Genomic DNA, 14128 nt, shown 5'->3' with positions numbered 1-14128 from the left:
CCTGCCAAGGGCCCATTTCCCCCTCATCCTTGGCTTGTAACTTCTACTTTTACGGTCATAGTTGTTTTGTTTTGTTTTTTATAAATTTATTTATTTATTTTTGGCTGTGTTGGGTCTTCGTTGCTGCACATGGGCTTTCTCTAGTTGCAGCGAGCAAGGGCTACTGTTCATTGCGATTCGCAGGCTTCTCATTGCAGTGGCTTCTCTTGTTGAGGAACACGGGCTCTAGGTGCACGGGCTTCAGTAGTTGCGGTACACGGGCTCAGTAGTTGTGGCGCACGGCTTAGTTGCTCTGTGGCATGTGGGATCCTCCCAGACCAGGGCTCAAACCCGTGTCCCCTGCATTGGCAGGCGGATTCTTAACCACTGTGCCACCAGGGAAGCCCTAGGGTCATAGTTTTGACTAAGTCAGTAAGACTGGGGACACACTCTCAAGAAGGCCCCCCACGGCCTTTACTATAGGAGTGAACAGGCCCAGGGAACCGCCTTAGCCTTCTGACACAGGGTCAGAATTTACCAGGTAAATGCAACACCACCCTGAAAATAGGAGCTTAGCAGTAAAAGCAGTACGTTCAGCCTTTGTGGAGGGAGGAAGCCCTCACACAGGCCAGCAGAGGGGAGAGCAAATTGTCAGCAGAGCAGAGAGCACTGTCAGGGACCTCGCGCTCTACAGGTAAGGAGAAGATTTATGGGATCTGAAGGCAAAATTTAAAGGTAACAGTCTATTACTGCACTTTTCATCTAGAATAAGCTATATAATACCAAGAAAGATTTTTAAATGAATTTATAAGTTTTTATGAGGCATCACAATCCCTCAAAATTACATGAAAACAAGAAAAAGAATTCCGATTGTCACAGTAATTCTTGTGACACAATGAAATTCTCTGTCCAAACGCATCTCAAAATCTGACATAAGGGCTTCCCTGGTGGCGCAGTCGTTGAGAGTCCGCCTGCCGATGCAGGGGACACGGGTTCGTGCCCCGGTCTGGGAAGATGCCACATGCCGCGGAGCGGCTGGGCCCGTGAGCCATGGCCGCTGAGCCTGTGCATTCGGAGCCTGTGCTCCGCAACGGGAGAGGCCACAACAGTGAGAGGCCCACGTACAAAAAAAAAAAATCTGACATAAGACAGAAGAGCCAGCTATGTACTATGTCAGCTATGTTACTTCACCTACTACTGTATTCCAAAGACCAAACATTAGATCTTTAAAAAAAATAGGATACATAATGGCAATAGAACTGACAGTCTCTTCAACAAATGGTGCTGGTACAACCCTACACTCTCCACAAAAAGTAACTCAAAAGGGATCATAGACCTATGATCTAAAACACAATACCATAATACTCCTAGGAGATAACAGAGCCTAGATGACCTTTAGTATGACTTTTAAATGACTTTTTAGATACAATACCAAAGGCACAATCCATGAGAGAAATACCTGGTAGGCTAGACTTCATTAAAATTTAAACCTTCTGCTCTGTGAAAGACACTGCCAAGAGGATTAGAAGAAAAGCCACAGACTGGGAGAAAATATTTGAAAAGACAGATCTGAAAAAAGGACTGTCACCCAAAATGTACAACAATTCTTAAAACTCAACAATAAGAAAACAAACAACCTGATTAAAAAATGGACCAAAGACCTTAACAGACACCCAAAGAAGATATACAGGTGATAAATAAGCTATGAAAAGATGTTCCACATTACAGTCATCAGAGAAATTCAAATAAAAACAACAGTGAGGTACCACTACACACTTATTACAATGGCCAAAATCTGGAATGCTGACAACAACAAATGTTGACAAGGATGTGGAGCAACAAGAACTCTCAGACTTTGCTAGTAGGAATGCAAACTGGTATAGTCACTTTGGAAGACAGTTTGATGAGTTTTTTTTTTTTATAAAACTAAACATACTCCTACCATACAATCCAGCAATTGCACTCCTTGGTGTTTACCCAAAGGAGTTGAAAATTTATGTCCACACAAAAACTTACATGTGGATTTTTATAGCAGCTTTATTCATAATTGCCAAAACTTGGAAGCAACCAAGATGTCCTCCAGTAGGTCCAGACAATGGAATATTATTCATTACTAAAAAGAATCCAGCTATCAAGCCATGAAGAGACATGGAGAGACCATAAATGTATATTGCTAAATGAAAGAAGCCAATCTGAAGAGGCAACATACTGTATGATTCCAACGATATGATATTCTGGAAAAGGCAAAACTATGGAAGTAGTAAAAAGATTAGTGGAAGGGGGGCAGGGAGTGTCAATGTTGGTTCATCGATTTTAACAAATGTACCCCTCTAGTGAGTGATACTGATAATGAAGGAGGCTGTCATGGGCGGGGGGGGGCGCCAAGGGGTATATGGAAAATCTCTGTACTTTCCTCTCAATTTTGCTATGAATCTAAACTGCTCTTAAAAATGAAGTATTCAAAAAATAATGGGGAAGCTTCAAATTTTTAACAAATAGTTAAAAACAAAACAGTTACCAAGAAAAAACAGTAAACACAAAAAAAGCAGGGAAAATGGTTTACCTACTCTGATAAACTATTCATTTCCCTAATAACTACAACTTGCAGAGGCGAAAAGAGCTGCTGGAAAAACAATGACACCCAATATTTTCCTTAGCATTGGAAGTGTCTTCATAAACCCAAACTTCCTCTGCATATTAAATGTCTAACCACAAGATTCCTAAATGATGATGATGTCATTTCATTCCACACAGTTCATTTTCTTAGAGGCAGAAATATAAATATTCAGTTTCTCAGCTTTGAATAATCCATCTTTTTATGTGAATTTTTAGTTTCTCAAATATCACTGAGATTTTGTGATTTGATTGGCATTTATATCCCCTTTCCCAAACCTGTTTATTTCAACATTTCAACTGGACAGCTCTCATTGCATAGTCATGCAAATTACACCAGAAAAAAAAAAAACGACTAAAGCTGATAGACTGAATAAACAAAATTGCTTCTTAATAAAAAATGTTTTAAACTCACGTATTTGATTTGTCACTTCCTCCTCCCCTTCACCCCTGCCTATTTGATGAACGAGTACCTTCAAAGCTGTTTCCTTAAACACATTAATGGAAAAATCGAGAGGGTGAATACAGATTTAGATCATGTCATGCTGGATTTATAGTTAATTACACCACGATGTGTATAAAACCAGGAGGAAAATGTGTTTATTTTTCCATATGACATTAAGTGAGTGATTAAGAATATCACTAAGTTATTTGCTGCAATCAAAAACAGAATTGGGAGGAGGCGGGGGATCTTGAATACAAAGACTAAGTATTCATCCCATCCACCACACAACATTGCAATCAAAAACAGCTTCAGGATTCCAACATGAATAAGCAACCCCATACTACACCAAGCAAATAAGGCAGTGGCCAACCTCTACATCTGAAACGCTTCATTTCTCATAAAGACTATTTGTGGTGACTCACTGAGTCATATTCAGACCTATACGTTTAACTTGCTAGCGACCCATCTCAAAGTGTTTCCAGAATTTTTTTACTAAAAAAGGCCCGAGGGCTTCCCTGGTGGCACAGTGGTTGAGAGTCCGCCTGCCGATGCAGGGGACACAGGTTCGTGTCCCATTCCGGAAAGATCCCACATGCCGCGGAGAGGCTAGGCCCGTGAGACGTGGCCGCTGAGCCTGAGCGTCCAGAGCCTGTGCTCCGCGAGGGGAGAGGCCAAAGCAGTGAGAGGCCCACAAACCACAAGGAAAAAAAAAGGCCCTAGACATCAAAGATTAAAAGATAAGAAACATAACTCACTTCCATAACCTTTCTCCACTCAAACACCTTCCATAACAGACATTCACTCTCAGCCTACTTCATTCATACCTTGCCCCAGATGTGAAAGCAACCTATTAACAAGATCCAACCAGAATTAAGCATAACAAATAAGGCAGTTTACAGCGTGACCTCTCAGGGTCTACACCTCCTGGCAGGTCACACCCTTGTATATGCCCTTCCCCTTGAATACAAGCTGGACTAGGGCTTCTAATAAATAAAACATACACTAACAGCCATAAAAGGGGAAATCGACAGTAAGACAATCATAGTAGGGAACTTTAACACCCTACTTTCACCAATGGACAGATCATCCAAAATGAAAATAAGTAAGGAAACACAAGCTTTAAATGATACATTAAACAAGATGGAGTTAATTGATATTTAGATGACATTCCATTCAAACACAACAGAATACACTTTCTTCTCAAGTGCTCATGGAACATTCTCCAGGATAGATCATATCTTGGGTCACAAATCAAGCCTTGGTAAATTTAAGAAAATCGAAATCGTATCAGGCATCTTTTCTGACCACAACGCTATGAGACTAGATATCAATTACAGGAAAAAATCTGTAAAAACTACAAACACATGGAGGCTAAACAATACACTACTTAATAACCAAGAGATCAATGAAGAAATCAAAGAGGAAATCAAAAAACACCTAGAAACAAATGACAATGACAACACGACAACTCAAAACCTATGGGATGCAGCAAAAGCAGTTCTAAGAGGGAAGTTTATAGCAAAACAATCCTACCTTAAGAAACAAGAAACATCTCAAATAAACAACCTAACCTCACACCTAAAGCAATTAGAGAAAGAAGAACAAAAAAACCCCAAAGTTAGCAAAAGGAAAGAAATCATAAAGATCAGATGAGAAATAAATGAAAAAGAAATGAAGGAAATGATAGCAAAGATCCATAAAACTAAAGGCTGGTTCTTTGAGAAGATAAACAAAATTGATAAACCATTAGCCAGACTCATCAAGAAAAAAAGGGAGGGCTTCCCTGGTGGCACAGTGGTTGAGAGTCTGCCTGCCGATGCAGGGGAAGTGGGTTCATGCCCCGGTCCGGGAGGATCCCACATGCCACAGAGCAGCTGGGCCGGTGAGCCATGGCCGCTGAGCCTGTGCATCCGGGGCCTGTGCTCCGCAACGGGAGAGGCCACAGCAGTGAGAGGCCCGCGTACGGCAAAAAAAAAAAGAAAAAAAGAAAAAGAGGGAGAAGACTCAAATCAATAGAATTAGAAATGAAAAAGGGGAGGTAACAAATGACACTGCAGAAATACAAAGGATCATGAGATATTACTACAAGCAACTATATGCCAATAAAATGGACAACCTGGAAGAAATGGACAAATTCTTAGAAAAGCACAACCTTCCAAGACTGAATCAGGAAGAAACAGAAAATATAAACAGACCAATCACAAGCACTGAAATTGAAACTGTGATTAAAAATCTTCCAACAAACAAAAGCCCAGGACCAGATGGCTTCACAGGCGAATTCTATCCAACATTTAGAGAAGAGCTAACACCTATCCTTCTCAAGCTCTTCCAAAATATAGAAGAAGGAGGAACACTCCCAAACTCATTCTACGAGGCCACCTTCAACCTGATACCAAAACCAGACAAAGATGTCACAAAAAAAGAAAACTACAGACCAATATCACTGATGAACAGATGCAAAAATCCTCAACAAAATACTAGCAAACAGAATCCAACGGCACATTAAAAGGATCATACACCATGATCAAGTGGGGTTTATCCCAGGAATGCAAGAATTCTTCAATATACGCAAATCAATCAATGTGTTATACCATACTAACAAACTGAAGGAGAAAAACCATATGATCATCTCAACAGATGCAGAGAAAGCTTTTGACAAAATTGAACACCCATTTATGATAAAAGTTCTCCAGAAAGTAGGCATAGGGAGAACTTACCTCAACATAATAAAGGCCATATATGACAAACCCACAGCCAACATGTCCTCAATGGTGAAAAACCGAAACCATTTCCACTAAGTTCAGGAAAAAGGCAAGGTTGCCCACTCTCACCACTATTATTCAAAATAGTTTTGGAAGTTTTACCACAGCAATCAAAGAAGAAAAAGAAATAAAAGGAATCCAAATCGGAAAAGAAGAAGTAAAGTTGTCACTGTTTGCAGATGACATGATACTATACATAGAGAATCCTAAAGATGCTACCAGATAACTACTAGAGCTAATCAATGAATTTGGTAAAGTAGCAGGATACAAAATTAATACACAGAAATCTCTTGCATTCCTATACACTAATGATGAAAATTCTGAAAGTGAAATTAAGAAAACACTCCCATTTACCATTTCAACAAAAAGAATAAAATACCTAGGAATAAACCTACCTAAGAAGACAAAAGACTTGTATGCAGAAAATTATAAGACACTGATGAAAGAATTAAAGATGAAACAAATAGATGGAGAGATATACCGTGTTCCTGGATTGGAAGAATCAACATTGTGAAAATGACTATACTACCCAAAGCAATCTACAGATTCAATGCAATCCCTATCAAACTACCAATGGCATTTTTCACAGAACTAAAACAAAAAATTGCACAATTTGTATGCAAACACAAAAGACCCTGAATAGCCAAAGCAAACTTGAGAAAGAAAAACGGAGCTGGAGGAATCAGGCTACCAGACTTCAGACTATACTACAAAGCTACAGTAATCAAGACAGTATGGTACTGGCACAAAAACAGAAATACAGATCAATGGAACAGGACAGAAAGCCCAGAGATAAACCCATGCACATATGGTCACCTTATCTTTGATAAAGGAGGAAAGAATATACAATGGAGAAAAGATAGTCTCTTCAATAAGTGGTGCTGGGAAAACTGGACAGCTACATGTAAAAGAATGAAATTAGAACACTCCCTAACACCATACACAAAAATAAACTCAAAATGAATTAAAATCCTATATGTAAGGCCAGACACTATCAAACTCTCAGAGGAAAACATAGGCAGAACACTCTATGACATAAATCACAGCAAGATCCTTTTTGACCCACCTCCTAGAGAAATGGAAATAAAAACAAAAATAAACAAATGGGACCTAATGACACTTAAAAGCTTTTGCACAAGAAATGAAACCATAAACAAGACAAAAAGACAACCCTCAGAATGGGACAAAATATTTGCAAATGAAGCAACTGACAGAGGATTAATCTCCAAAATTTGCAAGCAGCTCATGCAGCTCAATATCAAAAAAAAAAACAACCCAATCCAAAAAAGGGCAGAAGATCTAAATAGACATTTCTCCAAAGAAGATATACAACTGCCAACAAACACATGAAAGAATGCTCAACATCATTAATCATTAAAGAAATGCAAATCAAAACTACAATGCGATATCATCTCACACCGGTCAGAATCGCCATCATCAAAAAATCTACAAACAATAAATGCTGGAGAGGGTGTGGAGAAAAGGGAACCCTCTTGCACTGTTGGTGGAATGTAAATTGATACAGCCACTATGGAGAACAGTATGAAGGTTCCTTAAAAAACTAAAAATAGAACTACCATATGACCCAGCAATCCCGTTACTGGGCATATACCCTGAGAAAACCATAATTCAAAAAGAGTCATGTACCACAATGTTCATTGCAGCTCTATTTACAATAGCCAGGACTTGGAAGCAACATAAGTGTCCATCGACAGATGAATGGATAAAGAAGATGTGGCACATATATACAATGGAATATTACTCAGCCACAAAAAGAAATGAAATTGAGTTATTTGTAGTGAGGTGGATGGACCTAGAGTCTGTCATACAGAGTGAATAAGTCAGAAAGAGAAAAACAAATACCATATGCTAACACATATATATGGAATCTAAAACAAACAAACAAACAAAAAATGGTCATGAAGAACCTAGGGGCAAGACGGGAGTAAAGATGCAGGCCTACTAGAGAATGGACTTGAGGACATGGGGAGAGGGAAGGGTATGCTGGGACAAAGTGAGAGAGTGGTAGTGTATATATGGACATATATACAGTACCAAATGTAAAATAGATAGCTAGTGGGAAGCAGTCCCATAGCACAGGGAGATCAGCTCAGTGCTTTGTGACCAGCTAGAAGGGTGGGATAGGGAGTGTGGGAGGGAGGGAGACAAAAAAGGGAAGAGATATGGGGATATATGTATATGTATAACATTCACTACGTTATAAAGCAGAAACTAACACATCATTGTAAAGCAACTATACTCCAATAAAAACGTTAAAAAAAAAAACCCAATGCAGTCAAAATAAATAAATACATACATAAATAAATAAAATAGGGAGGGTGGGAGGGAGATGCAAGAGGGAGGAGATATGGGGATATATGTATATGTATAGCCGATTCACTTTGTTATAAAGAAGAAACTAACACACCATTGTAAAGCAATTATACTCCAATAAAGATGTTAAAAAAAAATCGCAAAAATGATGGAATGTCGCTTCTGATATTAGGCTACAGATCTGTAATGTAATCTCTTCTGACTTGCAGTTCTCTTTTACTCTCTCGTTCATTCTGAGGGACGCCGGCCACCACGTTGTACAATGGAGAGGTCCACATAGCAAAGAACAACAGCCAGCAGAAAAACTGAGGCTCTCAGTCCAACAATCTGTGATGAATGAAATCCTACCAACAACCACATGAATGAACTTGAAAGTGTGTGCTCTCCCTACTGAATCGAGCCTTTGGATGAGACTAAAGCCCCAGCCGAGAGTTTGAATCCACAATGATGTGACTCTGAGCCAGCTAAGCTGCACCCAGATTCCTGACTCAAAGAAACTGTGAGGTAATACACGCTGGCTGTTTGAAGCAACTAATTTGTTAGGCATCTCTGGAAAATCAGTACAGTTAGTATTTAGCTTGCTTTAAATATGACGTCTCTAAAAAGAAATGAAATTGAGTTAGTTGTAATGAGGTGGATGGACCTAGAGTCTGTCATACAGAGTGAAGTAAGTCAGAAAGAGAAAAACAAATACCGTATGCTAACACATATACATGGAATTAAAATAAAATGGTTCTGAAGAACTTAGGGGCAGGAAAGGAATAAAGACGCAGACGTAGAGAATGGACTTGAGGACATGGGGAGGGGAAAGGGTGAGCTGGGACAAAGTGAGAGAGTGGCATGGACATATATACACCACCATATGCAAAATAGATAGCTAGTGGGAAGCAGCCACATAGCACAGGGAGATCAGCTCGGTGCTTTGTGACAACCTAGAGGGGTGGGACCTAGGGAGGGTGGGAGGGAGACGCAAGAGGGAGGAGATATGGGGATATATGTATATGTATAGCTGATTCACTTTGTTATACAGCAGAAACTAACACACCATTGTAAAGCAATTATACTCCAATAAAGATGTTAAAAGAATAAAATTAAATTTAAAAAAATATGATGTCTCATAAGTGAGACTAAAAACAATCATTCTCCTCAAATTTGGCAGCTACATAAGTCTGTCATGTGACTAGGCTTTAACCTGGGAGAAATGGTGTCATGGATAATAAGAAAGATGTAGTCAAACCCTGGAAGGAGGTGGAGTACCAGGGAAGAGAAGTTATAGCTCCAGTATTTCACTCTCCGAAGAATTTTAGTTGCCTTCTTCAGAGCCTGATACTCACTTTCAGAGCATCGCCTTCATTGCCTTCCACCACTTCCAGAATTAGTGCAGCCAGGATGTTAAAGCCTTGGCAATACCCGACATTCTTGTTCCATCGGGCGTAGGCCAGCAGAACCCGCTTCAACACAACCCTGTCCTGCTCAGCCTCCTGGCCACAGTAAGAACTGCAGCCTGTGCGGTGAAGATCCTAAAATGACAGGGAAACATTTTTTTAAATACCTCCTTAAGCTCTCTAAAAAAAAAAACTTCAGTTTTTTCTCTGCCTCAGCATTCAGTAGAGTCAGAGTATCAACATGGATTTTAGTTTTCAAAAATGTATATGCAACTTAAACACATGGACCAAAACTTTTTTTTTTTTTTTTTTTTTTTTTTTTAGTTTTCTAATATGCTGAGGCATTTTCAAGAGGAATTTCAGTCAGGCAAACTTTCTACCAAAAGTATTTCCAGAGTTAACACAAAAAGGGACTCAGAATTAATATTGCATTATAATTCCAAATAAATTGACAGTTTATTTTAATCATACATCTCAAATAAAACAAGTCATTTTAACACACGTATGATAGATGCTAACATTATTTCTTTCTATAAAAAATGATATAATATTTAGCTATCAAAACTCCAAATAGTATTAAGGAGCCAAATGAAAAGAATAAAAAAATGTAACCGGTACTGTAAAGAGACAGAAAAACCATTCTCTCCAAGTTGTTTTATAAATTTGTATAAAAGAGGCAGAAACATTTACTGTGCTTTAATATTTAATGAGGGCAATATCTATAATTTAATTACCCAACAGAGACTATGATTTTCAGGAGCTGAAGTCATTTTACTGACATATCATTCATTTCAATGAGAAAAAAACTTCTCTTAATAACATGATTGTTATAAAATGTGCATTGCCTTAATTCACAATTTAAATAGAAAGAAAATATTTCAAATATGGAATACTTCATCTCTGGGAAACATACACCTAAATTCCAAATAAACAGCTCAAATGTGGACCATGCAAAGGCTTTTCAAGCATACAATATAAAAGTTCCTTTTTTATATTATATGCTTGAAACAGACCAAGTTAGATGAGAAAATAAATTCCAAATTCCAAATAAACAGCTCAAATGTGGACCACGCAAAGGCTTTTCAAGCATACAATATAAAAGTTCCTTTTTTATATTATATGCTTGAAACAGACCAAGTTAGATGAGAAAATAGCTCATTTTAGTTAGGACCTCCTCCTGAAAAACATATCTTCAAATCTGCCAAAACATTAGCCAACTTCTGGTGACCGAAATTTAGATGAAACAACTTTCCTTTTAAAACCTCAGTTTAGCATCACACGTAATGTACTCATATAAAATAAAAAGCATGTGCTAGAGGCTTATGTAAGAGAATAATAATGGGATTAAATCAAATCAGCATCCTTGGCTTTCGGTGCCAGGCTCTAATCAACTGTAATAATCCAGGTAGGTGAACCACAGCTGGCTTGAGCATTTGACCATCTGGTTTAAAGTAAACCCATCAGTCAATCTAACTATCTTCATAAAATGACAGTTAAGAAATTATCAAAATCCTAATAAGTACCCAATTATTCTAATATGAAATAGATTTAACTTTAAATTTCTCAGTGACTTTTACATTAAAATCCAGTTAAAAGCACTGACCCATGCTAAAGAAAAAAGGAATTTCAATTTCCTATCATGTGAGCAAAATAAATAAGTTGAATACAAATGGAAACATTTTCTTCTTACTAGCAACATACAAATTTATGAGGACAAGGCATCATCAAGTTCCCCATTAAAAAGCTGTTAACTGGGCTTCCCTGGTGGCGCAGTGGCTGGGAGTTCACCTGCCGATGCAGGGAACACGGGTTCGTGCCCTGGTCCGGGAGGATCCCGCGGGCCGCGGAGCGGCTGGGCCCTCGGGCCGTGGCCGCTGGGCCTGCGGGTCCGGAGCCTGTGCTCCGTGACGGGAGGGGCCACAACAGTGAGAGGCCCGCGTACCGCAAAAAAAAAAAAAAAAAAAAAAGTCTGTTAACTAATGAAATTAGGAAGCAGGAAATACACGGACATTCAATCCATAAGGCTTGATCCTCTGTCCAGGAAACATCTGGCTCTTAGAATCTTTCTTCTAAATTAGGACAATAAGCCAAACTTAGGGGCATTACCTTGACTATCTGAATTCCCATCGAGTCATCATCAGGATTACTCCTTTCATTGAAAGTGAAGCGCATGGTTTTGTCCCAATCGATGGCTATACTGTGCAAATAATGATCTGCCAAGGTCAACCAAACCTAAAATATTAATAAAAAAGAATGCTAAAGTAAAATACATAATTTCATCTTTCTTTATCAGGAAATAATGATTGCGTCCAATAAGAAAATGAGAGCTGTTACTAGAACAGATATAGCCTACATGTAGAAATCTCTAAGAACCTCACTGAAAAGTTTGCTGTACTAAACTGTACCAATTAGGGGCTTTCGTTTATTCTTTCAATTAATATTGTTGAGTTCCTACTATGTACCAAGCCATGATCCAGCCATTAGGGATATTGTTAAGAAAACGAAAACATTTCAAATTTTATTTCAGTTCATTGGAATAGCTAAATTAGCTTATGAGCTTGTTATACCTGGCTCTGGATGGCGCTCTATGCTTGGGCAAGAGCTCCCTGGTCATCCGTGGAGTATGGGCCTGTTTTTACCATAAAGTGGCTTCTGCCTTTAAATCATCCCTCTCTCACACACACAAAAAACTGACAGATGGGTTCCTATAATGAATAACTTTTTTAAAGGAATCACTGGATATTTTTACTCCTTTCATTACCTTATCTGGAAAAGCTGTTTCATAATGCTATTTCTAATTGCATCTTGAGGAACCAAAATGTTCAGATTCTAGGAGTATTAAGACCTGGTTTATAATACAAATGAATTTATTTACAAAACAGAAAGAGACTCACAGACTTCGAAAACAAACTTATGGTTACCAAAGGGGAAATGTGGGGTGGGGGGATAAATTAGGAGTTTGGGATTAACATATACACACTACTATATGTAAAATAGATAATCAATAAGGACCTACTGTATAGCACAAGGAACTCTACTCAATATTCTGTGGTGACCTATATGGAAAGAGAATCTGAAATGGAATGGCTATATGTATATGTATAACTGAATCACTTTGCTGTACACCTGAAGCTAACACAGCATTGTAAATTAACTATACCCCCGTATATAATAAAAATTAAATTTAAAAAAAGGAATGGGAATTGTTGTTGCCAAAAAGGAAGGGGGTGGGGGAAGGATAGATTAGGAGCTTGGGATTAGTAGATGCAAGCTATTATATATAGAATGGATAAACAACAAGGTCCTACTGTATAGCACAGGGAACTATATTCAATATTCTGTGATAAAGCATAATGGAAAAGAATATAAAAAAGAATGTATATATATGTATAACTGAATCACTTTGCTGTATAGCAGTAATTAACACAACACTAAAAATCAACTATACTTCAATAAAATTTTTTAAAAAAGGAAACAAAGACTACGTTTATGAATTAATAAGATGGCAATTCAAGTTTTGGTATCTGAACATAATTTAGCAGGAATAACACTGATTAGTATCTCCAGCCATACTTCTCTCTTAAGCATCAGGATCATATGTCAAAATGCTCACTTGACATCTTCAACTTAGACATCTAATAGGCATCTCAACCTTAACATATCCAAAACCAACTGTCTAATCCACCGCCACCCCAACTATACAGACATACACACAAACACACACACCTGCTTGGGAAAACAGTAACTCTACCCTTCCAGTAGCTCAGGTCAATCTTGAAGTCATTGACATCCCTCTTACACTTTTTATTCAATCCAGTAGGAATTCAAGTCAACCCAGCCTTCAAAATATATCTAGAATCTGACCTTCTCTCCATCTACACTACCACAACCCTGATCCATCTCTTGCCTGAATTATCTCAAGTCTCCTACTGATCTCTCCGCTGCTGCCCTTGTCCTTCATATTCTCAAGTTAGTAGCCAGAGTGGTCCATTTAAAATATAAGTCATATCACGTTATTCTCCTCCTCAAAACTTCCCAATGCTTCTCATCTCACATTGGGCAAAAGTCCTACTATGACCTGTAAGGTCCTATATGAGCTGCCATTCCCCTAAGGTCATCACATTACCTCTATGACCCTCCCCCCCATTGCTTTCCCTTTTATTCACTGTGCTTCAGCCACCCTGGCCTCTTGCTTTTGCTTGCATACTCCTCAGTGATGCTCTCACCTGAGGGTGTTTCCTGTTTGGAGTACTCTCCCACCAGGTAGCTACGTGGTCAATGGCTCACCTCTTTAAGGGCCCTATTCAAATGTCACCTTGCCATTTAAAATGCTACCTCCTTACCTCCATTCCCCTCTCTCCTGATTCCTTTCTCTGCTTTATTTTTATGCATGGCACTTAGCATCATCTGACCTACTTTATATTATATGCATTGTAAACTCCATGAGGACAAAAATTTTGGTCTGCTGTTTTTTTTTTTTCCACTGCTGTATCCCCATTACCCAGCAGAACAGTACCTGGCATAGAATAGATAATCATTAAATACTTACTGAATTAATGAATAATGAAGAGAGACAGATTTCAAATGACTAAATCTAGAATATCCTTTCT

The 14128-nt window shown here is 38.5% G+C and overlaps 1 protein-coding gene across 3 annotated transcripts in view; it reads right to left on the bottom strand.

Annotated features, from left to right (window-relative positions):
• Nucleotides 1-14128, bottom strand: part of TBC1D30 (TBC1 domain family member 30) — an 87276-nt gene that overhangs the window by 29304 nt on the left and 43844 nt on the right. For all 3 annotated transcript variants that reach the window (XM_067697231.1, XM_067697233.1, XM_067697232.1), the window contains 2 exons: nt 11625-11750; nt 9468-9653 (listed from right to left, as the gene is read on the bottom strand). In XM_067697231.1, coding sequence (XP_067553332.1) covers nt 9468-9653; nt 11625-11750 — 312 coding nt within the window. The remainder of the gene's footprint in view (nt 1-9467; nt 9654-11624; nt 11751-14128) is intronic.

This window comes from Pseudorca crassidens, chromosome 11 (assembly GCF_039906515.1).
Source record: "Pseudorca crassidens isolate mPseCra1 chromosome 11, mPseCra1.hap1, whole genome shotgun sequence".
In the NCBI taxonomy this organism is placed as follows: domain Eukaryota; kingdom Metazoa; phylum Chordata; class Mammalia; order Artiodactyla; family Delphinidae; genus Pseudorca; species Pseudorca crassidens.
This window is presented reverse-complemented; position numbering and strand designations above follow the sequence as displayed.